The sequence below is a fragment of the Osmerus eperlanus genome, chromosome 19, assembly GCF_963692335.1.
Source record: "Osmerus eperlanus chromosome 19, fOsmEpe2.1, whole genome shotgun sequence".
Taxonomy (NCBI): domain Eukaryota; kingdom Metazoa; phylum Chordata; class Actinopteri; order Osmeriformes; family Osmeridae; genus Osmerus; species Osmerus eperlanus.
Genome location: NC_085036.1, coordinates 14570298 through 14591438, shown reverse-complemented (window position 1 = coordinate 14591438; position 21141 = coordinate 14570298). Strand labels below are relative to the sequence as shown.

Here is a 21141-nt window from a genome sequence, read left to right as displayed (position 1 = left end):
CAGACAGACAGACAGACAGGCAGGGTCTCCACCCAGACAGACAGACAGGCAGGGTCTCCAGACAGACAGACAGACAGACAGACAGACAGACAGGCAGGGTCTCCACCCAGACAGACAGACAGGCAGGATCTCCACCCAGACAGACAGACAGACAGACAGGCAGGATCTCCACCCAGACAGACAGACAGACAGACAGACAGACAGGGTCTCCACCCAGACAGACAGACAGGCAGGGTCTCCACCCAGACAGACAGACAGGCAGGATCTCCAGACAGACAGGCAGGGTCTCCACCCAGACAGACAGACAGACAGACAGGGTCTCCAGACAGACAGACAGACAGACAGGCAGGGTCTCCACCCAGACAGACAGACAGACAGGCAGGATCTCCAGACAGACAGGCAGGGTCTCCACCCTGACAGACAGACAGGTTCTCTACACAGACAGACAGACAGACAGGGTCTCCACCCAGACAGACAGACAGACAGGCAGGGTCTCCACCCAGACAGACAGACAGGCAGGATCTCCAGACAGACAGGCAGGGTCTCCACCCTGACAGACAGACAGGTTCTCTACCCAGACAGACAGACAGGGTCTCCACCCAGACAGACAGACAGACAGGCAGGATCTCCAGACAGACAGGCAGGGTCTCCACCCTGACAGACAGACAGGTTCTCTACCCAGACAGACAGGGTCTCCACCCAGACAGACAGACAGACAGGCAGGATCTCCAGACAGACAGGCAGGGTCTCCACCCTGACAGACAGACAGGTTCTCTACCCACACAGACGGACAGGGTCTCCACCCAGGAAGGATGTCTCGAGGAGTCACTGCTGTGTTTCTTCTTCGTTGGTGCTAGGCTTGGGAGGACACGCACGCTAAATGGGAGCAGGCAACCAAACTGATCCTCCAACACCCCAAAACCAAGCTGGAGGATGGCCAGGTGAGCTCTGCCCACAGCCTCCATGTGACGCCATCAGAATGTCTTGGTCTTTTTTTGTTGGTCAATGTCTTAGTCTCTTTCCGTCACGTTGACATGTGACTCTGTGTTTCCCCCCTCTCCAGGAGTGGATCAACATGACGGGCTTCCTGTGTGCCCTCGGGGGTGTGTGCCTCCAACAACGCTCCGCCCCCGGCCTGGCCACGTACAGCCCCCCTATGGGCCCTCAGAGCGAGAGGAAGGCCTCCATGATCTCCATGGGCTCCTGCGAGGGCAGTAACACAGAGACCCCGCTGGGACGCTTCCTGGAGCGTCTGCTCAGCCTGCTGGTGTGCAGCCACGAGAGGGGCGTCCAGATCCGCACCAACGTGAAGGACCTGGTGGGTCTGGAGCTGAGCCCCGCCCTCTATCCAATGCTCTTCAACAAGCTGAGGAACGCCATCAGCCGCTTCTTCGACGCGCAGGGCCCGGTGAGGAGAGCGCTTGGCGATCGTTATGGTTGTCACGAACATCGGGCGATTTAACGATGTTGATCGGTTATTATTGATTGTTGGGTTTGGTGTGTCTGTTGAGGTGAGAGTGTTTGACGTGTTCTCCTCCATCCTGCTGCAGGTTCCTATCAACGACACAAACACCCAGTTTGTGGAACAGACCATTGCCATCATGAAGAACCTTCTGGACAACCACACAGAGGGCAGCTCTGAGCACCTGGGTCAGGCCAGCATAGAGACCATGATGCTCAACCTGGTCAGGTGAGCACACACATCATATATACATACACACACGCTCCTAACTTCAACTGTTAATGTCCTGCTTGGGAAAGCAATCAAACTTTCCATTGACAATAAACTTGAACTTGACACACACACACACCTGAAGCCTTTCCGTTTCCATGGTGCCCCAGAGTGCCGTGTGTGAAGCCCTTCCTGTCGGCCCTGTGTCTGCAGGTATGTGCGTATCCTAGGCAACATGGTGCACGCCATCCAGATCAAGACCAAGCTGTGCCAGCTGGTGGAGGTGATGATGGAGCGACGAGACGACCTGTCCTTCTGTCAGGAGATGAAGTTCAGGTAAGACACACACACACACACTGACTCTCTCTCTCTCTCTCTCTCTCTCTCTCTGTCTCTGTCTCTGTCTCTCTCTCTCTCTCTCTCTCTCTCTCTCTCTCTCTCTCTCTCTCTCTCTCTCACTCTCACTCTCACTCTCACTCTCACTCTCACTCTCACTCACACACGTCCGTGCTGGAGAGAGACTGACGTCGCTGACCTTGCTCTCCTCAGGAACAAGATGGTGGAGTACCTGACTGACTGGGTAATGGGGACCTCCAACCAGGCTGCTGATGATGATGTCAAGTGTCTCACTAGGTACACCACCCCCTGCATCACCAGGTCACACCTCACCCCCTGCATCACCAGGTCACACCTCACCCCCTGCATCACCAGGTCACACACACAGGTCTGATATGAATCTTTGTGTTATTGTGTGTAGGGATCTGGACCAGGCCAGCATGGAGGCGGTGGTGTCTCTGCTAGCAGGTCTCCCTCTCCAGCCAGAGGAGGGAGACGGGGTGGACCTGATGGAGGCCAAGTCCCAGCTGTTCCTCAAGTAACCCCAGCCTCGCTCTCCTCCCCCAGCCTCGCTCTCCTCCCCCAGCCTCGCTCTCCTCCCCCAGCCTCGCTCCCTCCCCCAGCCTCGCTCCCTCCCCCAGCCTCGCTCTCCTCCCCCAGCCTCGCTCCCTCCCACAGCCTCGCTCCCTCCCACAGCCTCGCTCTCCTCCCCCAGCCTCGCTCCCTCCCCCAGCCTCGCTCTCCTCCCCCAGCCTCGCTCCCCTCCCCCAGCCTCGCTCCCTCCCCCAGCCTCGCTCCCTCCTCTAGCCTCGCTCTCCTCCCCCAGCCTCGCTCCCCTCCCCCAGCCTCGCTCCCTCCCCCAGCCTCGCTCCCTCCCCCAGCCTCGCTCCCTCCCCCAGCCTCGCTCCCTCCCCCAGCCTCGCTCTCCTCCCCCAGCCTCGCTCCCCTCCCACAGCCTCGCTCTCCTCCCCCAGCCTCGCTCTCCTCCCCCAGCCTCGCTCTCCTCCCCCAGCCTCGCTCCCTCCCCCAGCCTCGCTCTCCTCCCACAGCCTCGCTCCCTCCCCCAGCCTCGCTCCCTCCTCCAGCCTCGCTCTCCTCCCCCAGCCTCGCTCCCCTCCCCCAGCCTCGCTCCCTCCCCCAGCCTCGCTCCCCTCCCACAGTCTCGCTCTCCTCCCCCAGCCTCGCTCCCTCCCCCAGCCTCGCTCTCCTCCCCCAGCCTCGCTCCACTCATAGCTGCTGAACAGCAGGAATGTTGGTCACTGCAATGATGATTCCTGACATCCATTCTCCTTTTCTTCTCCTCTCCACCCACCCCTCCTCTCCACCCCTCCTCTCCACCCCTCCTCTCCACCCCTCCTCTCCTCCCCTCCTCTCCTCTCCTCCTCTCCTCTCCACCCCTCCTCTCCACCCCTCCTCTCCCCTCCTCTCCTCTCCTCCTCTCCTCTCCACCCCTCCTCCTCTCTTCCTCTCCTCCTCTCTTCCTCTCCTCCCCTTCACCTCCTCTACCCTCCACCCCTCCTCTCCTCTCCACCCCTCCTCTCCACCCCTCCTCCCCCAGGTACTTCACTCTGTTCATGAACCTGCTGAACGACTGCAGTGAGGTGGAGGATGATGGGCAGCAGGTAGCAGGCAGGAAGAGGGGCATGTCCCGGCGCCTGGCGTCTCTGAGGCACTGCACCGTGCTGGCCATGTCCAACCTGCTCAACGCCAACGTGGACAGCGGCCTCATGCACTCCATAGGTCAGTCTGGGAAGTCCACTTTGGAGCACAACATCTTTTTTCCAACCTTTTTTTTTTCAAAAAAAAAAAAATCGTTTTGGAGTAAATATTTTGTAAAAACGTTTTGGGGAAATGTTCTTTTGAAAAAACTTTTTTTCACACAATACGACACAAAGTTTCTAGTTTGTAGAGAAATGCTCCATCTCTCCTCCCCTCCGTCCCCCAGGCCTGGGCTACCACAAGGACCTGCAGACCAGAGCCACCTTCATGGAGGTGCTCACTAAGATCCTGCAGCAGGGGACAGAGTTTGACACGCTGGCTGAGACGGTGCTGGCTGACCGCTTTGAGAGGCTGGTGAGCTGGTCACCATGATGGGAGACCAGGGAGAGCTGCCCATCGCCATGGCCCTGGCCAACGTGGTGCCCTGCTCTCAGTGGGTACGTACACAGATCTGTGACCTCTGACCCAGGATGTGACCTCATGAAGCATTGATAGTCAAACCCAGGGGCTATTGGCAATACACAACGCTATCGTGGTTTAATGGATGTATGAGGTACAGTGTGTGTGTGTGTTAATGACAGTAAGCTGTACAGTATAAACAGTGTGTGTGTTAATGACAGTAGGCTGTGCAGTATAAACAGTGTGTGTGTTAATGACAGTAGGCTGTACAGTATAAACAGTGTGTGTTAATGACAGTAAGCTGTACAGTATAAACAGTGTGTGTGTTAATGACAGTAGGCTGTACAGTATAAACAGTGTGTGTGTTAATGACAGTAGGCTGTACAGTATAAACAGTGTGTGTGTTAATGACAGTAGGCTGTGCAGTATAAACAGTGTGTGTGTTAATGACAGTAGGCTGTACAGTATAAACAGTGTGTGTGTTAATGACAGTAAGCTGTACAGTATAAACAGTGTGTGTGTTAATGACAGTAGGCTGTACAGTATAAACAGTGTGTGTGTTAATGACAGTAGGCTGTACAGTATAAACAGTGTGTGTGTTAATGACAGTAGGCTGTACAGTATAAACAGTGTGTGTGTTAATGACAGTAGGCTGTGCAGTATAAACAGTGTGTGTGTGTTGTTGTGGAGGCCGCTCTGACAGTCTGTGGTGCGGGTGTGTTCAGGATGAGCTGGCACGGGTCCTCGTCACCCTGTTCGACTCGCGGCACCTCCTCTACCAGCTGCTGTGGAACATGTTCTCTAAGGAGGTGGAGCTGGCAGACTCCATGCAGACGCTGTTCAGGGGCAACAGCCTGGCCAGCAAGATCATGACCTTCTGCTTTAAGGTACACTGCTGGACTCTCTCTCTCTCTCTCTCTCTCTCTCTCTCTCTCTCTCTCTCTCTGTCTCTCTGTCTCTCTGTCTCTCTGTCTCTCTCTCTCTCTCTCTCTCTCTCTCTCTCTCTCTCTCTCTCTCTCTCTCTCTCTCTCTCTCTCTCTCTCTCTCTCTCTGTCTCTCTGTCTCTCTGTCTCTCTGTCTCTCTGTCTCTCTGTCTCTCTCTCTCTCTCTCTCTCTCTCTCTGTCTCTCTGTCTCTCTGTCTCTCTGTCTCTCTGTCTCTCTGTCTCTCTCTCTCTCTGTCTCTCTGTCTCTCTGTCTCTCTGTCTCTGTCTCTCTCTCTCTCTCTCTCTCTCTCTGTCTCTCTGTCTCTCTGTCTCTCTCTCTCTCTCTCTCTCTCTCTCTCTCTCTCTGTCTCTCTGTCTCTCTGTCTCTCTGTCTCTCTCTCTCTCTCTCTCTCTCTCTCTCTCTCTCTCTGCTGTGTGTTCAGGTGTGTGTGTTGCAGGTGTACGGGGCCACCTACCTGCAGAAGTTGCTGGAACCCCTCCTCAGGGGGGTCATCACCGCCCCGGAGTGGCAGCTCATCAGCTTCGAGGTCGACCCTACCAGGTAACTCACACACACCACCCCCTCAGCTGTCTGAGACACCACACACACCCACACAGCTGTCTGAGACACCACACACCACCCCCTCAGCTGTCTGAGACACCACACACACCCACACAGCTGTCTGAGACACCACACACCACCCCCTCAGCTGTCTGAGACACCACACACACCCACACACCACCCCCTCAGCTGTCTGAGACACCACACACACCCACACACCACCCCCTCAGCTGTCTGAGACACACACACACCCCCTCAGCTGTCTGAGACACCACATACACCCACACACCACCCCCTCAGCTGTCTGAGACACACACACACCCCCTCAGCTGTCTGAGACACCACACACACCCACACACCACCCCCTCAGCTGTCTGAGACACCACACACACCCACACAGCTGTCTGAGACACCACATACATACACACACACCCACACACCACCCCCTCAGTTGTCTGAGACACCACACACACCCACACACCACCCCCTCAGCTGTCTGAGACACCACATACATACCCACACACCACCCCCTCAGTTGTCTGAGACACACACACACACACACACACTCACACACAGGTGTTGTGATGTTCCTGGTTGTCCTGCAGACTGGAGCAGACAGAGATCCTGGAGGAGAACCAGAGGAGCCTGCTGCAGATCACCAAGCGCTTCTTCCTCGTCATCATCAACTCCTCCACTGAGTTCCCCCCTCAGCTCCGCAGCGTGTGTCACTGTCTGTTCCAGGTACGGGCCGCGCGTGTGTGTGCGTGCCAGCCTGTGTGTGTTGTGCATGTGTTTGTCGTGACGTATTGTGCCCATTTCTGTTCTGTAGGCAACTTGTCACTCTCTACTGCATAAAGCCACAGTTAAAGAGAAAAAGGAAAGCAAGAAATCAGTAAGTCCAGAGAAACTCCTCCTCTTGAAAGAAACGGACCAATAATCACCTGCACTCCTGCTGCACTTTCCCCTGTACCCCCCCCCCCCCCCCGCAGTCTCCACCACTACTAATACTTCTGAACCTAATTCTTTCGATTAACGTGCACCACAAGAAATGAACTGGTTGTGGCGCTGGTGGTCCTTCCTCATGGTGGTTCCTGCTGTTGGAGGGGGGATCACACACAGAGACACCCACTGCTTCTCTTTCTCCTCCATACATGGGGTGCTCTGGAGGGCTTCAGAGACCAACTATAGTGTTTATGTTCCTGTATAATGTTCCTGTATTGTCACACTGGCATTTTAGGTGCCATTAGTTGGGACCAGTGTTCCGTGTTGATGGTATTGCAAGGTCATCTGGAAATGTAATTGTCTGACCTTTTGAAAGCCGTCTAACTCAGCAGGTCATAAATGTCAACTTTGTTACTGAGGCAGCGATCACTCATCCTGTATCTTACGAGGCGGAGCGGAGCTCTGATGGGATGTGCTGGAGTTTGTGTTTAGTGGAGTCGACTCTGTTTCATAAGCCCAGCTCTCTGAGGACAGCTTCATAAGCCCAGCTCTCTGAGGACAGCTTCATAAGCCCAGCTCTCTGAGGACAGCTTCATAAGCCCAGCTCTCTGAGGACAGCTTCATAAGCCCAGCTCTCTGAGGACAGCTTCATAAGCCCAGCTCTCTGAGGACAGCTTCATAAGCCCAGCTCTCTGAGGACAGCTTCATAAGCCCAGCTCTCTGAGGACAGCTTCATAAGCCCAGCTCTCTGAGGACAGCTTCATAAGCCCAGCTCTCTGAGGACAGCTTCATAAGCCCAGCTCTCTGAGGACAGCTTCATAAGCCCAGCTCTCTGAGGACAGCTTCATAAGCCCAGCTCTCTGAGGACAGCTTCATAAGCCCAGCTCTCTGAGGACAGCTTCATAAGCCCAGCTCTCTGAGGACAGCTTCATAAGCCCAGCTCTCTGAGGACAGCTTCATAAGCCCAGCTCTCTGAGGACAGCTTCATAAGCCCAGCTCTCCTCCGTCTTGTTGACATTGCCTTCCTTTTTTTCTCTTATTTTTAATCAAGGTGCTTTATGTAAAGCACCTTGAGCTGCAATTCTTGTATGAAATGTGCTATATAAATAGTCTTACTTACTTACTTACTTACTTATTTTATTTTTAACGCATTTTTGAAGCGGGTCTCTGGTCATCTACACTGAAGTCCTTCCTCTCCTCTCCTCTCCTCCTCTCCTCCTCACTTCCTCTCCTCCTCCTAACCTCCTCTCCTCTCTTCCTCTCCCCTCTTCATCCTCCCTCTTGCTTCCTCCCCCTCCCCTGTTTCCCTCTCCTCTCCAGCAGATATCTCCTCCCCCTCCCCTGTTTCCCTCTCCTCTCCAGCAGATATCTCCTCCCCCTCCCCTGTTTCCCTCTCCTCTCCAGCAGATATCTCCTCCCCCTCCTCTGTTCCTGACGTTCTCTCTCCCCCCAGGTTGTGAGCCAGCGGTTCCCCCAGAACAGCATCGGCGCGGTGGGGAGCGCCATGTTCCTGCGCTTCATCAACCCTGCCATCGTGTCTCCGTACGAGGCGGGCATCCTGGACAAGAAACCTCCGCCCAGGATAGAGCGCGGCCTGAAGCTCATGTCCAAGGTACACAGGGGACTGGCCTCTGGGGGGCGCTGGGGGCGCCTCACTCTGACTTGACCCCTGCTGTGCTGTACCTGACCGCTGATTGCTCTCCCTCTGGTCTCTCTGTGTCTGCTGGTCTCTCCCTTTCTAACCTCCTGGTCTTTCCCCCTGTCTCTCCCCAGATCTTGCAGAGCATCGCCAACCATGTTTTATTCACCAAAGAGGAGCACATGAGGCCTTTCAACGACTTTGTAAAAAGCAACTTTGATGCAGCTAGAAGGTAAAGCAAGCTTGTCTAGTGTCTCTCTCCCCGGGGGAGGCGGGCCGTGGGGGGCAGCTGGGCTGACCTGTGTGGTCCTGGGGGGCAGCTGGGCTGACCTGTGTGGTCCTGGGGGGCAGCTGGGCTGACCTGTGTGGTCCTGGGGGGCAGCTGGGCTGACCTGTGTGGTCCTGGGGGGCAGCTGGGCTGACCTGTGTGGTCCTGGGGGGCAGCTGGGCTGACCTGTGTGGTCCTGGGGGGCAGCTGGGCTGACCTGTGTGGTCCTGGGGGGCAGCTGGGCTGACCTGTGTGGTCCTGGGGGGCAGCTGGGCTAACCTGTGTGGTCCTGGTGGCAGGTTCTTCCTGGACATCGCTTCCGACTGTCCTGCCAGCGACTCGGTGAACCACAGCTTGTCCTTCAGCAGCGATGGCAACGTGCTGGCCCTGCACCGCCTGCTGTGGAACAACCAGGAGAAGATCGGACAGTACCTCTCCAGCAACACGTAAGAGTGTGTGTGTGTGTTTCAGCTGGGAACACAGAATGTCTGCCTTAGCATTGATATGCTGTCTGGAAGATTCCTAGAGGGGGCGCAAAATGTCCTGTCCTCGCTAACCCCTCCTGTGTTAACCCCTCCTGTGTTAACCCCTCCTGTGTTAACCCCTCCTGTGTTAACCCCTCCTGTGTTAACCCCTCCTGTGTTAACCCCTCCTGTGTTAACCCCTCCTGTGTTAACCCCTCCTGTGTTAACCCCTCCTGTGTTCAGGGACCACAAGGCGGTGGGGCGACGGCCGTTTGACAAGATGGCCACGCTGCTGGCCTACCTGGGGCCTCCAGAGCACAAGCCCGTCGCTGACACACACTGGTCCAGCCTCAACCTCACCAGCTCCAAGTTCGAGGAGTTCATGACCAGGTGAGGAGTTCATGACCAGGTGAGGGGTTCATGAACAGGTGAGGAGTTCATGACCAGGTGAGGGGTTCATGACCAGGTGAGGGGTTCATGACCAGGTGAGGGGTTCATGACCAGGTGAGGGGTTCATGACCAGGTGAGGGGTTCATGACCAGGTGAGGGGTTCATGACCAGGTGAGGGCAGGACATGTGACCAGGCGAGGGCAGGAAGTGAAGGCAGGACATGTGACCAGGCGAGGGCAGGAAGTGAAGGCAGGACATGTGACCAGGCGAGGGCAGGAAGTGAAGGCAGGACATGTGACCAGGCGAGGGCAGGAAGTGAAGGCAGGACATGTGACCAGGCGAGGGCAGGAAGTGAAGGCAGGACATGTGACCAGGCGAGGGCAGGAGGGTGAAGGCAGGACATGTGACCAGGCGAGGGCAGGAAGTATAGACATGACATGTGACCAGGTGTCCTGACTCCTGTTTTTCTCCCAGGCATCAGGTGCACGAGAAAGAGGAGTTCAAAGCCCTGAAGACCCTGAATATCTTCTACCAGGCTGGCACCTCCAAGACAGGGATCCCTGTGTTCTACTACGTCACACGCAGGTGAGGGCAGGGGCACTAGGTCTTCTACACCTCTCTACACCTCTCTACACCTCTCTCCACCTCTCTACACCTCTCTACACCTCTCTACACCTCTCTACACCTCTCTACAGCTTTCCTTTCATCTCTCCCCCAGACACACGCCCCGAGACATCAGAAACATACCATATAACTGTTTTATTCAGAAACATCAGTGGAAAAAGACTCATAATGTTCAAATCAGTGATTCCACCACCCCCACAGCCCAGCCAGACAGCAGAGGTGGCAGTTTTCAAACCTCACAACATGTTTCAGACACAGCAGAGGTGACAGTTTTCAAACCTCACCACATGTTTCAGGGACTCACTGATGAAGGACAGATTAGCTGAAAAAAAGGTGGACATGCTCATCTCTCTGGTAGCCACGGAAACATAGACATGCAGACAGGTGTGAAGTGACATGCCTCCTGACACACACACACATTCACCAGAACGACGCGTTAAACCCCCTCCTCCTCCGGAGCAGAGTGATGAGATGAACTGGCAGGACAATAGCAGAGCATCACTGAGCGTCCTGTTAGAGTTACACAGGGTCTGACACCTGGTTAGGAAGGGTTAGAGTTACAGTAGAGGGAAGCCTGCTGAATGGAGACACTATCACAGTTTTCAAGTTGCAAAAGGACAGTCCATTCAGAGGGAGTCAGACACACAATCAAAACAATCAAAAAGGAGCATGTCTCTCTCTCTCTCTGCCCCAAAGCTATCCTAAAACAAAGAGGCTCTGTTGTGCTTGTGTTGAGCAGAGGAGCCAGGCTGGGGCTCTCAGTGGAGCAGGGCCAGGGCCAGGAGACCCAGGGGGAGGGGGCCCTGGAGGGGGCAGCATGGGAGGGGGCCGGGGGCCTGGCTGCGGACCCCGCTGGGGAGGGTCTGGTTGGGCCGGCGAACGCTCCGGGTCCTCAGGGTCGGGGTCCTCCTGGTGCTGGCCGGGGTCAGGGGAGGAGGAGGGAGGTCTGGGGGGACGGAGGGGTCAGTGGTCAGGGGTTTGTGTGTGAGGAGCAGCAGGTCTGTGGGGCTGGGCGTGTCTCTGGGGAGAGGACTCTCTGCAGGGCTGGTGTGAGAGAGCAGGGAGGGGGGAGGGGGTGGAGGCGGGGTGAAGGAGGAGGGGGGAGTGGAGGTGAGGTGGTGGGGGTGCGGGGTGAAGGAGGAGGGGGCTCTGAGGGTGTGGTGGATGGGCTCAGACAGATACCACCACCCGGTGGGTCTGGCATGTGGGGGGGGCCAGCTCTGCCCCCCGCTGGGCTCGCTGGCCGCCAGGGGGGGCAGCGTGTAGGAGGCATAGTGCCACCCCCCGGCCCTGGGGGCCCGGGCCCCCTGCCCACACACGGGCCTGGCGCTGCAGGGACAGCCCAGCACGCGGGCGGGGGTGTGCTGGAGCCAGGACAGCAGGGGGCTGATGCTGGCGTGCTCCCAGCATGCCCAGGGGTTCTCTCCCAGAGAGAGCAGCTGCAGCGCGGCCAGCCGGGCGAACACGCCACGCCCCAGCCCGGAGAAGCGGTTGGCGTGCAGGTCCAGGTGCTCCAGGCGAGGCAGGCGGTCCAGGGAGCCAGGCAGCACCTGGAGCAGGGAGTTGTGGGACAGGTCGACCGTGACCAGGCCAGCCGGAAGGTTGGTGGGGAGGGTCCAGAAGCGGTTGTGGCTGAGGTTAAGCGAGCGCAGGCTGGTCAGCGTGTTGTTGATGAACACGGCTCGCTCCAGCTGGTTCCTGGACAGATCCAGGACACGCAGGTTCCACTGGTAGGCCGTGGCGTTCTTGTCCAGGAGGCGGATGGCGTTGTGGGCGGCGTGGAGCTCCCAGAGCCCGCGGGGCAGCGCGGAGGGCAGCCAGACCAGGCGGTTGTGGGACAGGTCGAGGAGGCGCAGGTGCGTGTAGGAGCTGAGCTGGTGGTCCAGGCTGGCCAGGTTGTTGTGGGACAGGTTGAGGGAGTGCAAGTTGTGCTGCAGGCCGAGTGGCAGGCTGCTCAGGCCCCTGCTGGAGCAGTCTACCTGCCTGTGGCTGGAGCTGCAGGAGCAGAGCGGGGGGCACGCCCCCAGGGCCCCGCCCACCAGCAGGGACGCCAGCAGCATCAGCACACCAGCACAGGGGGGCGTGGCATCTGGGGGCATCAGCAACACTCGTCTGGTAACACATCAGAACATCATCAGAACATCATCAGAACATCATCAGAACATCAGAACATCATCAGAACATCATCACATCAGAACATCATCACACATCAGAACATCATCAGAACATCAGAACATCATCAGAACATCATCAGAACATCATCACACATCAGAACATCATCACACATCAGAACATCATCAGAACATCAGAACATCATCAGAACATCATCAGAACATCATCAGAACATCATCACACATCAGAACATCATCAGAACATCATCAGAACATCATCAGAACATCATCACACATCATCACACATCAGAACATCATCAGAACATCATCAGAACATCAGAACATCATCAGAACATCATCACACATCAGAACATCATCACACATCAGAACATCATCACACATCATCACACATCAGAACATCAGAACATCATCAGAACATCATCACACATCAGAACATCATCAGAACATCATCAGAACATCATCACACATCATCACACATCAGAACATCATCAGAACATCATCACACATCATCACACATCAGAACATCATCAGAACATCATCAGAACATCATCAGAACATCATCACACATCAGAACATCATCAGAACATCATCAGAACATCATCAGAACATCATCACACATCAAAACATCAGAAGGCCAGGCCGCTGCAGCGCAGCTTCTCACAGTCACAGGTGAGTGACTGTCTGAGCTGTCTGGTGTGCAGAGCCAGCCTGCCTGTTCACACCTGCTGTGCTAGGCTGCAGGGCTGCTTAGCAGCACAGTGGGTGTTTCTCTGCTTAGCAGCACAGTGTGTGTTTCTCTGCTTAGCAGCAGCACAGTCTGTGGGTGTGTCTCTGCTTAGCAGCAGCACAGTGTGTGTTTCTCTGCAGTGTCGGCAGATAAGGAGGCTGTGAGTGAATGCATGTGAAGCTGGAGCATGTTGCTGTGTTACTGCAGTGAGGAACAGGAGCTCTGCTCTCCTCCTCTCCACCAGACCCCCCCCCCCCCCCCCCCCTTGGCTCTAACATCTGGCACACACACACACGTCATGATGATGCTGCCTGTGTGCACGGCTGCAGAGATCCCAGCTCAGGGTGTGCGTGCGTGTGCGTGCATGTGTGATGGTGTCACAGTAAAGCAACAGTAGATTGCCGGGGTGTCAGTCAGGTGTGTGGCAGCCATACTCGTCCTGCAGAAGGTTCTAAATCCCAGTGTGCACGTCCAGCATCCTGTCCCCCAGTGTGCACGTCCAGCATCCTGTCCCCCAGTGTGCACGTCCAGCATCCTGTCCCCCAGTGTGCACGTCCAGCATCCTGTCCCCCAGTGTGCACGTCCAGCATCCTGTCCCCCAGTGTGCACGTCCAGCATCCTGTCCCCCAGTGTGCACGTCCAGCATCCTGTCCCCCAGTGTGCACGTCCAGCATCCTGTCCCCCAGACGGTCAGTGGTGACGGTCAGACGCTAGCAGAGCACAATACGGAGCCTCAGGAGTCCCTGCCTGTCTGCCTGGTCCCAGAGCCAGCAGACAGCTCACTGCACTGCACACACTCACACAGGTTTGTCACTGTGTGTCCTCCTCTGTGTGTGTGTGTGTGTGTGTGCGCAGCGTACATCTATGACCAAAAAAAGGAAACTAGAAACACTCACCGTTTCCTCATTTTGTCATCCAGTCAGCGTTCTCCTCTCTCCTCCTCCTCCACCTCCTCTCCTTTGTCTTCTCTGCTGCGTCCGTTCTGCTGGATGTTCTTGTCTTGACCCAGTCCCTCGGTCGGACTGTTAACCCCCTCCTGCTCCTCCTCACGCCTGCCTCCAGAAGAATCTCCTGAAGCTCTCTATCCCTCTCTCTCTCTTCCTGTATCTCCCTCTCTCTCTCTCTCTCTCTCTCTCTCTCTCTCTCTCTCTCTCTCTCTCTCTCTCTCTCTCTCTCTTCCTCTCTCTCTCTGGGAGAGCTGGACCTGGGAGCTCTGCTCTCCTGTAGCCCCAGCAAGGAAGGTGGCGTCAGGCTACAACAGCACTCTGCAGCCTCCAGAGCCACACTGAGCGAGAGGGAGAGCGAGAAGGAGAGGGAGGGAGAGGGAGGGAGAGGGAGGGAGAGAGAGGGAGAGAGAGGGAGTGGGAGGGGAGAGAGAGAGGGAGAGGGAGAGGGAGGGAGATAGAGGGGATATTGTAGGGATAAAATGGGAGGAGAGATGGAGAGAATGCAAGAGAGAGAGAGAGAGGGGGGACACTAGTTGAAGGGTTGAGAGAGGGAGGGAGGAGAGGGAGGGAAGGAGGAGGGGGAGATGGAAGAGGGGAGGGGGAGAGCAGTAGAATACAGTGCAGAGTTGCTCCACTGCTACTGATGACTGAGGAGATGAGAGATGCTGACTATGATGTTTCATAATCAGAACCTCTCACTCGAAGAAATCTGCTTTTCTCTGTCTCTCTCTCTCTCCCTCACTCTTTCTCCCTTTCTTGCCTTCTCTCTTTGCAGATTAATAATTAAATATGGAATCGGCTTGTCTCTGCAGCAAGCAGTAAAAAATACACAATGCCTGTTCGGACTTGAAGTTGACTACTGTGTTATACTCAATGTTTTCACTCACATCGTTTTAGATGATCATCATCATCACTGTAACTAATGTGTCCTCATCAAGGATAACCCATCTTGACTAGGCATGATATATAAACAGCCGTTCTTCTTGTAGTCAGTAATGTGACTGTAAAGTGGTGGTAGTGTTCGTGGGGCTGCCTTCTCCTCCGGGGTGAAAGGAGGCTGCTGTTTCCGGGCCTGCGGTGCTTCCCGGGGCACACAGCCTCAGGTTACTAATGCTCTGTCTTCTTACTGGTGTCCGCCTCTGTGAAATGGATACATGCACACACACATGCTCACACACACTTAGACTGACACATTCGCTCACTCACACACACACACACACACACACACACACACACACACACTTAGACTGACACATTCACACACACACTTAGACTGACACATTCACACACACACACACACACACTTAGGTGAGGTGAAACATCGGCAGCCTGAGAAGCTTCAGTAAAGAGGAACTCAGTTCTGTCACGCAGTTAGATGAGGTTGTCCGTGTTATTACGTGTGTTCGACAGCCGGCTGACTTGAAGCAGTGAATTCTGGTTAGACTTTTTGTCCGACTTGAGACGGCGCAGAGGCTAGGTCACTGTGACGTATCCATCAAAGTAGCGTGAGATCGACTGCCGGCTGTGTAGCTGAGCGCATTTTCTCAAGAGCAACTGCATGGGTTCTAATGACGACACAGCTATTTCATGATTGGCCAGACTCACTCACAACTTTGTTGGTTTTTTGTATTTATTCTGACACCTTCAGTTTCGCCATTGCTCAAATCCGGACCAAACTGTTTAATTGAATTAAATATTTGCCTTTATTGACAGACTGCGATAGCCTACTATTGTTGAAGAAAGTGTTTTAGTCTGTCTCTTTACTAACAGAAGTTTAATTGAGTTCTGGTTGTATTATCAATCTGCAGATTGGAGAAAGAGTTTAACATAGCCCAATACATAAAATATCAAATTTCAGTGCACTGGTTCTTGCGAGTTCTAATGCGAAAACAATTAAATTCGAAACCATGCAGTTTTTCAACGATAAAGTAAGCAAACAGCGCTTGATCGGCCATGACTGACGTCAACACAGCAAACCACAAGAAGCTGGGATGTCCAACTTTACGGAGCCGTTTTTCAACTCCTCCCCTGCAAGCGGCGTCTCTCGCCGGTCGTTTCATGCAGCTGCAGTCGATGTGGAACGCATCTATTCATCTGTATCTGCACACCTGTTATGTAGGTCTGTTGTGTCTAAAAGGAGAAGTCTGGGACCTGAATGGAAACACGATTAAAACATCTCACTTCCTCTCTGCATGGGCGGATGCAGGACAATTTTATTTAGCAATAGACATTTACATTTAGCAGATGCTATTATCCAGAGCGACTTACAGTAAGTACAGGGACATTCCCCCGAGGCAAGTAGGGTGAAGTGCCTTGCCCAAGGACACAACGTCATTTTTCACGAGCAGGAATCGAACCAGCAACCTTCTGATCAATAGACCGACTCCCTAACCGCTCAGCCATCTGACTCCCCATTCTCATCTGACTCCTTATGACAAGTTCATAATAAACATTTAGGCAAAAAAAACAAAAAAAGTATGCAGGTTTGGTTTTCATGTGATCAGGCATTTCACATACGGATTAAACCGTATTGTACAATGGAACTATTCATCAAGTTTTTTTTTTTTTTTTGCTTAAACACAACACTAAAAACGTGCAGGACACAGTACACTGTTACAGAATGTACACAAATTATTTACAGAATGATCACACACAACATATTTCCTTCCTAAAGCAGTGGTGCGCTAATATCCTATTTCAATATCTTATCTTAAGTTATATTTACGTTATCTGAACGTTATCTTGTCAAGTACTACCAACCCGTCTGGCAACATCCAGAACTACGTCTGGTTTGGGTGTGGAACACCTAATTGTGGAACATGTCGTTGTGGAACATGTTGTTGTGTTCTGAGGGCGGAGCCTTCAGCCTCACGCCACCACGTCGCCGGGGGTTGCAGTGGTCTCCGTGGCAATGGGTGCGCCCTGGCCGGCAGGTGGTGATGTTGAGTTCCCCTCAGAACCTCCGGGTCCCTCTGGCCTGCTGGCCTCGTCTCCTCCCTTCTCCTGGTTCTCCTTCTGGTTCTCCTTCTGGTTCTTCTCCTGGTTCTCCTTCTGGTTCTCCTTCTGGTTCTTCTCCTGGTTCTCCTTCTGGTTCTTCTCCTGGTTCTTCTCCTGGTTCTTCTCCTGGTTCTTCTCCTGGTTCTTCTCCTGGTCCTCCTTTTCTTGGTCCTCCTCCTCCTCTGCCCCCTCCAGGGAGAGCCTGAACTCCCCCTTGGTGCGTCTGACCTCCTCCATCAGCAGGCTGGTCTCTGAGGCCTGCTCCTTCCTGCGGGCGGTGCCCCCCAGGGAGCAGCTGTTCACCAGGTCCACGTTGCTGCGGACCACCCGCCCCCCCTGGCCCTGGCTCGCCACCTGGCGCCTCAGGTGGCACAGCTGGAACCACATCACCACGGAAACCACCATCAGCACCGTGCAGAGCCCCAACAGTGCCCCCACCGCCAATACCAGGATGCTGCCGTGCTTCCTGCGGAACAGACAATCAGTGTCGGGGCTGGAGCTGGGGCTGGCGGGGGTCTGGGTGGAGGAGGTCCTGGTGGGTGTGTTGAGCCTTCTATGAGTGCTGCTTGGTGGGGAGCTGTTCAGCAAGATGCCTCTTCCTGAGGTGGCGTTAGAGAGACCTGATGATGGAGATGATGGTGTTGGATCGTTGGGTGTTTGGGCCGAGGAAAGTGTTGAGTGGTCTGTTGTTGCACTCATGGTCCCTTCAGCAGATCCGTTAGAGCTGACCTCGATGGTACACCTCCCTGGAGACAGCAGGGCCAGGCAGGACAGCAGGAGAAACAACCTGGACAGCATCGCACTTCTGGAGAGACACACACGAGAGACATGAACACTGTCACACAGGACACACAGGACACACTGTCACACGACAGATTCTGTTCCTCTTTTGTTATGTGTCAAAAGTTTAGTTGTACGTTTGTCATGCTTTGTCAAATTTGCATAACAGAAATGGGATTTGAAGATTAGACCAGAAATCTCAGAAGAACAAGTCGTCGCAGCTGAGGTTTTTATGTGCACATGTTTGTTCAGTGCTGGTGAGAATGTGGCTATTCAGATAACCGTGGATAATCTTCATCTTCTATCAAATTTTTTCCAACATTGTAGGTGGAGCTTATTCTCGTTGCTCAGTCATCTAAACATCAAAATTCCCCAAAAGTTTTAAATCCCACATACCTTTGTTTCCCGTGTGGAGATGAAACCCGTACGAGACAGGATACTAAAGAGCTCGTGTGTGAGAGAGCAGCACCAGGCTCTGTACTGTGATGTGTGACAGACGAACATGTGATACGACACATCACACACAGCACCCAGCCTATCACACCATGACGCATATCCTTTTCCTCTCTCACTTCTACTCATCTATTTGAGGTGGTGTGTGTGTTTGTGGCCGGTCACACTAGCGTCCACGGGGTGACTTCCTGCTGCAGGTGCAGCTCAAGCACAAGCAGGCTTCATTGTGATCGTGGCAAAATGAGAGAAGTGTTTAGTAGAAGCTAGTTCCTTTTGTACAAAGTTGCTTTGTTTGTTGTTTACTTCCCAAAAGCTAACTGGAGCTTATTGTTGAGTTTAGGATAAATGAAACGAAACACGTTTAATTTAAATGTATTAATTAAACAAATTGAAAGTAAATCGTAAGCCAATATCCTCACCCCGGAAATGTGGATGGAGTGACTCATCTTTGTTGGTTCTCTACTTCCTCTTTCTTTAGCCTGCACACGGTCTGACTGGAAACCCACTGTTAGTCGATTATTGGAAAATCTCCCTCACTTCCAGTATCTCTGCACCAGTCTTCATCTGAACGCCCCCCCTCCCTTCCCAGTACCACCCTGTGTGACCTGTGTCCTCCTGCCTCTGACCCCCGCAGGTTCAAGACGGGCCAGATCAACGGAGACCTCCTCATCTACCATGTCCTGCTGACCCTCAAGCCCTACTACGCCAAGCCCTACGAGATCGTGGTGGACCTCACCCACGCCGGCCCCAGCAACCGCTTCAAGACCGACTTCCTGTCCAAGTGGTTTGTGGTGTTCCCGGGGTTCGCCTACGAGAACGTGGCAGCCATCTACATCTACAACTGCAACACCTGGGTGAGGGAGTACACCAAGTACCACGAGCGCCTGCTCACGGGACTGAAGGGGAGCAAGAAGCTGCTGTTCATCGACTCTCCAGCGCGGCTGGCGGAACACGTGGAGCCGGACCAGCAGAAGTTGCCGGCCGCCACGCTGGCCCTGGAGGAGGACCTCAAGGTGTTCCACAACGCCCTGAAGCTGGCGCACAAGGACACCAAGGTCTCCATCAAGGTGAGGGGGGCGGTGAGGGGGGCGGTGAGGGGGGCTGGGCCGGTGAGGGGGCCGGTGAGGGGGGCTGGGCCGGTGAGGGGGGCTGGGCCGGTGAGGGGGGCTGGGCCGGTGAGGGGGCCGGTGAGGGGGGCTGGGCCGGTGAGGGGGGCTGGGCCGGTGAGGGGGGCTGGGCCGGTGAGGGGGCCGGTGAGGGGGGCTGGGCCGGTGAGGGGGGCTGGGCCGGTGAGGGGGCCGGTGAGGGGGGCTGGGCCGGTGAGGGGGGCTGGGCCGGTGAGGGGGGCTGGGCCGGTGAGGGGGCCGGTGAGGGGGGCTGGGCCGGTGAGGGGGGCTGGGCCGGTGAGGGGGGCTGGGCCGGTGAGGGGGCCGGTGAGGGGGGCTGGGCCGGTGAGGGGGGCTGGGCCGGTGAGGGGGGCCGGTGAGGGGGGCTGGGCCGGTGAGGGGGGCTGGGCCGGTGAGGGGGGCTGGGCCGGTGAGGGGGGCCGGTGAGGGGGGCTGGGCCGGTGAGGGGGGCTGGGCCGGTGAGGGGGGCTGGGCCGGTGAGGGGGGCTGGGCCGGTGAGGGGGCCGGTGAGGGGGTCCGGGCTGAAGCCTTGTTCGTCTTAAATGGCTCAGTGATGAATCTGAGTGTGTCAGTAAGGTGTGCCAGCCCGTCTGGCTCTGTGACCTCCAGGTGGGCTCCACGGCAGTACAGGTGACGTCAGCAGAGAGGACACGCGTGCTGGGCCAGTCTGTCTTCCTCAACGACATCTACTACGCTTCTGAGATCGAGGAGATCTGCCTGGTGGATGAGAACCAGTTCACCCTGACCATCGCCAACCAGGGCACTCCCCTCACCTTCATGCACCAGGAGTGTGAGGCCATCGTGCACTCCATCATCCACATCCGCACGCGCTGGGAGCTGTCTCAGCCTGACTCCATCCCCCAGCACACCAAGATCAGGCCCAAGGACGTGCCAGGGACGCTGCTCAACATCGCCCTGCTGAACCTGGGGAGCTCTGACCCCAGCCTCAGGTACCCCCAGCCTCTCCCCCAGCTTTAGGTACCCCCCAGCCTCTCCCCCAGCTTTAGGTACCCCCAGCCTCTCCCCCAGCCTCAGGTACCCCCAGCCTCTCCCCCAGCTTTAGGTACCCCCCAGCCTCTCCCCCAGCTTTAGGTACCCCCAGCCTCAGGTACCCCCCAGCCTCAGGTACCCCCAGCCTCTCCCCCAGCTTTAGGTACCCCCCAGCCTCTCCCCCAGCTTTAGGTACCCCCAGCCTCTCCCCCAGCTTTAGGTACCCCCAGCCTCAGGTACCCCCCAGCTTTAGGTACCCCCAGCCTCTCCCCCAGCTTTAGGTACCCCCAGCCTCTCCCCCAGCTTTAGGTACCCCCAGCCTCTCCCCCAGCTTTAGGTACCCCCAGCCTCTCCCCCAGCTTTAGGTACCCCCAGCCTCAGGTACCCCCCAGCCTCTCCCCCAGCTTTAGGTACCCCCAGCCTCTCCCCCAGCTTTAGGTACCCCCAGCCTCTCTCCCAGCTTTAGGTACCCCCAGCCTCAGGTACCCCCCAGCTTTAGGTACCCCCAGCCTCTCCCCCAGCTTTAGGTACCCCCAGCCTCTCCCCCAGCTTTAGGTACCCCCAGCCTCTCCCCCAGCTTTAGGTACCCCCAGCCTCTCCCCCAGCTTTAGGTACCCCCAGCCTCAGGTACCCCCCAGCCTCTCCCCCAGCTTTAGGTACCCCCCAGCCTCTCCCCCAGCTTTAGGTACCCCCAGCCTCAGGTACCCCCCAGCCTCTCCCCCAGCTTTAGGTACCCCCCAGCCTCTCCCCCAGCTTTAGGTACCCCCAGCCTCTCCCCCAGCTTTAGGTACCCCCAGCCTCAGGTACCCCCCAGCTTTAGGTACACCCAGCCTCTCCCCCAGCTTTAGGTACCCCCAGCCTCTCCCCCAGCTTTAGGTACCCCCAGCCTCTCCCCCAGCTTTAGGTACCCCCAGCCTCTCCCCCAGCTTTAGGTACCCCCAGCCTCAGGTACCCCCCAGCCTCTCCCCCAGCTTTAGGTACCCCCCAGCCTCTCCCCCAGCTTTAGGTACCCCCAGCCTCTCCCCCAGCTTTAGGTACCCCCAGCCTCA

At 55.8% G+C, this 21141-nt stretch overlaps 3 protein-coding genes across 3 annotated transcripts in view; 1 reads left to right on the top strand and 2 right to left on the bottom strand.

Moving 5' to 3' along the window:
- LOC134039171 (neurofibromin-like) overlaps positions 1-21141 on the top strand; it is a 51666-nt gene that overhangs the window by 14648 nt on the left and 15877 nt on the right. The window contains 20 exon segments of the mRNA XM_062484876.1: positions 858-941; positions 1064-1408; positions 1551-1690; positions 1886-2008; positions 2222-2305; positions 2430-2546; positions 3567-3748; positions 3954-4079; positions 4082-4164; positions 4852-5013; positions 5509-5612; positions 6218-6353; positions 6442-6504; positions 8008-8166; positions 8328-8425; positions 8761-8907; positions 9169-9315; positions 9790-9900; positions 18610-19042; positions 19712-20052. Of these exon segments, the coding sequence (XP_062340860.1) occupies positions 858-941; positions 1064-1408; positions 1551-1690; positions 1886-2008; positions 2222-2305; positions 2430-2546; positions 3567-3748; positions 3954-4079; positions 4082-4164; positions 4852-5013; positions 5509-5612; positions 6218-6353; positions 6442-6504; positions 8008-8166; positions 8328-8425; positions 8761-8907; positions 9169-9315; positions 9790-9900; positions 18610-19042; positions 19712-20052 (3185 nt within the window).
- LOC134039172 (oligodendrocyte-myelin glycoprotein-like) lies at positions 10097-14150 on the bottom strand. Its single transcript, XM_062484877.1, has 2 exons — positions 13695-14150; positions 10097-12051 (listed from the first exon to the last, which is right to left on the bottom strand). The coding sequence occupies exons 1-2, from the start codon at positions 13703-13705 to the stop codon at positions 10698-10700; spliced, it is 1365 nt and encodes a 454-aa protein (XP_062340861.1). The 5' UTR covers positions 13706-14150; the 3' UTR covers positions 10097-10697.
- On the bottom strand, positions 15929-18085 carry LOC134039174 (putative uncharacterized protein DDB_G0288537). The gene is made up of 2 exons (XM_062484878.1): positions 17919-18085; positions 15929-17547 (listed from the first exon to the last, which is right to left on the bottom strand). The coding sequence occupies exons 1-2, from the start codon at positions 18074-18076 to the stop codon at positions 16614-16616; spliced, it is 1092 nt and encodes a 363-aa protein (XP_062340862.1). The 5' UTR covers positions 18077-18085; the 3' UTR covers positions 15929-16613.

Coding starts and splice junctions, on each gene's coding strand:
- LOC134039174 (XM_062484878.1), bottom strand. CDS start 18,076: ATGCGTCATGGTGTGATAGGCTGGGTGCTGTGTGTGATGTGTCGTATC. Junction 17,548..17,918: donor TCTCCACACGGGAAACAAAG/GTATGTGGGATT, acceptor GTGTCTCTCCAG/AAGTGCGATGCTGTCCAGGT.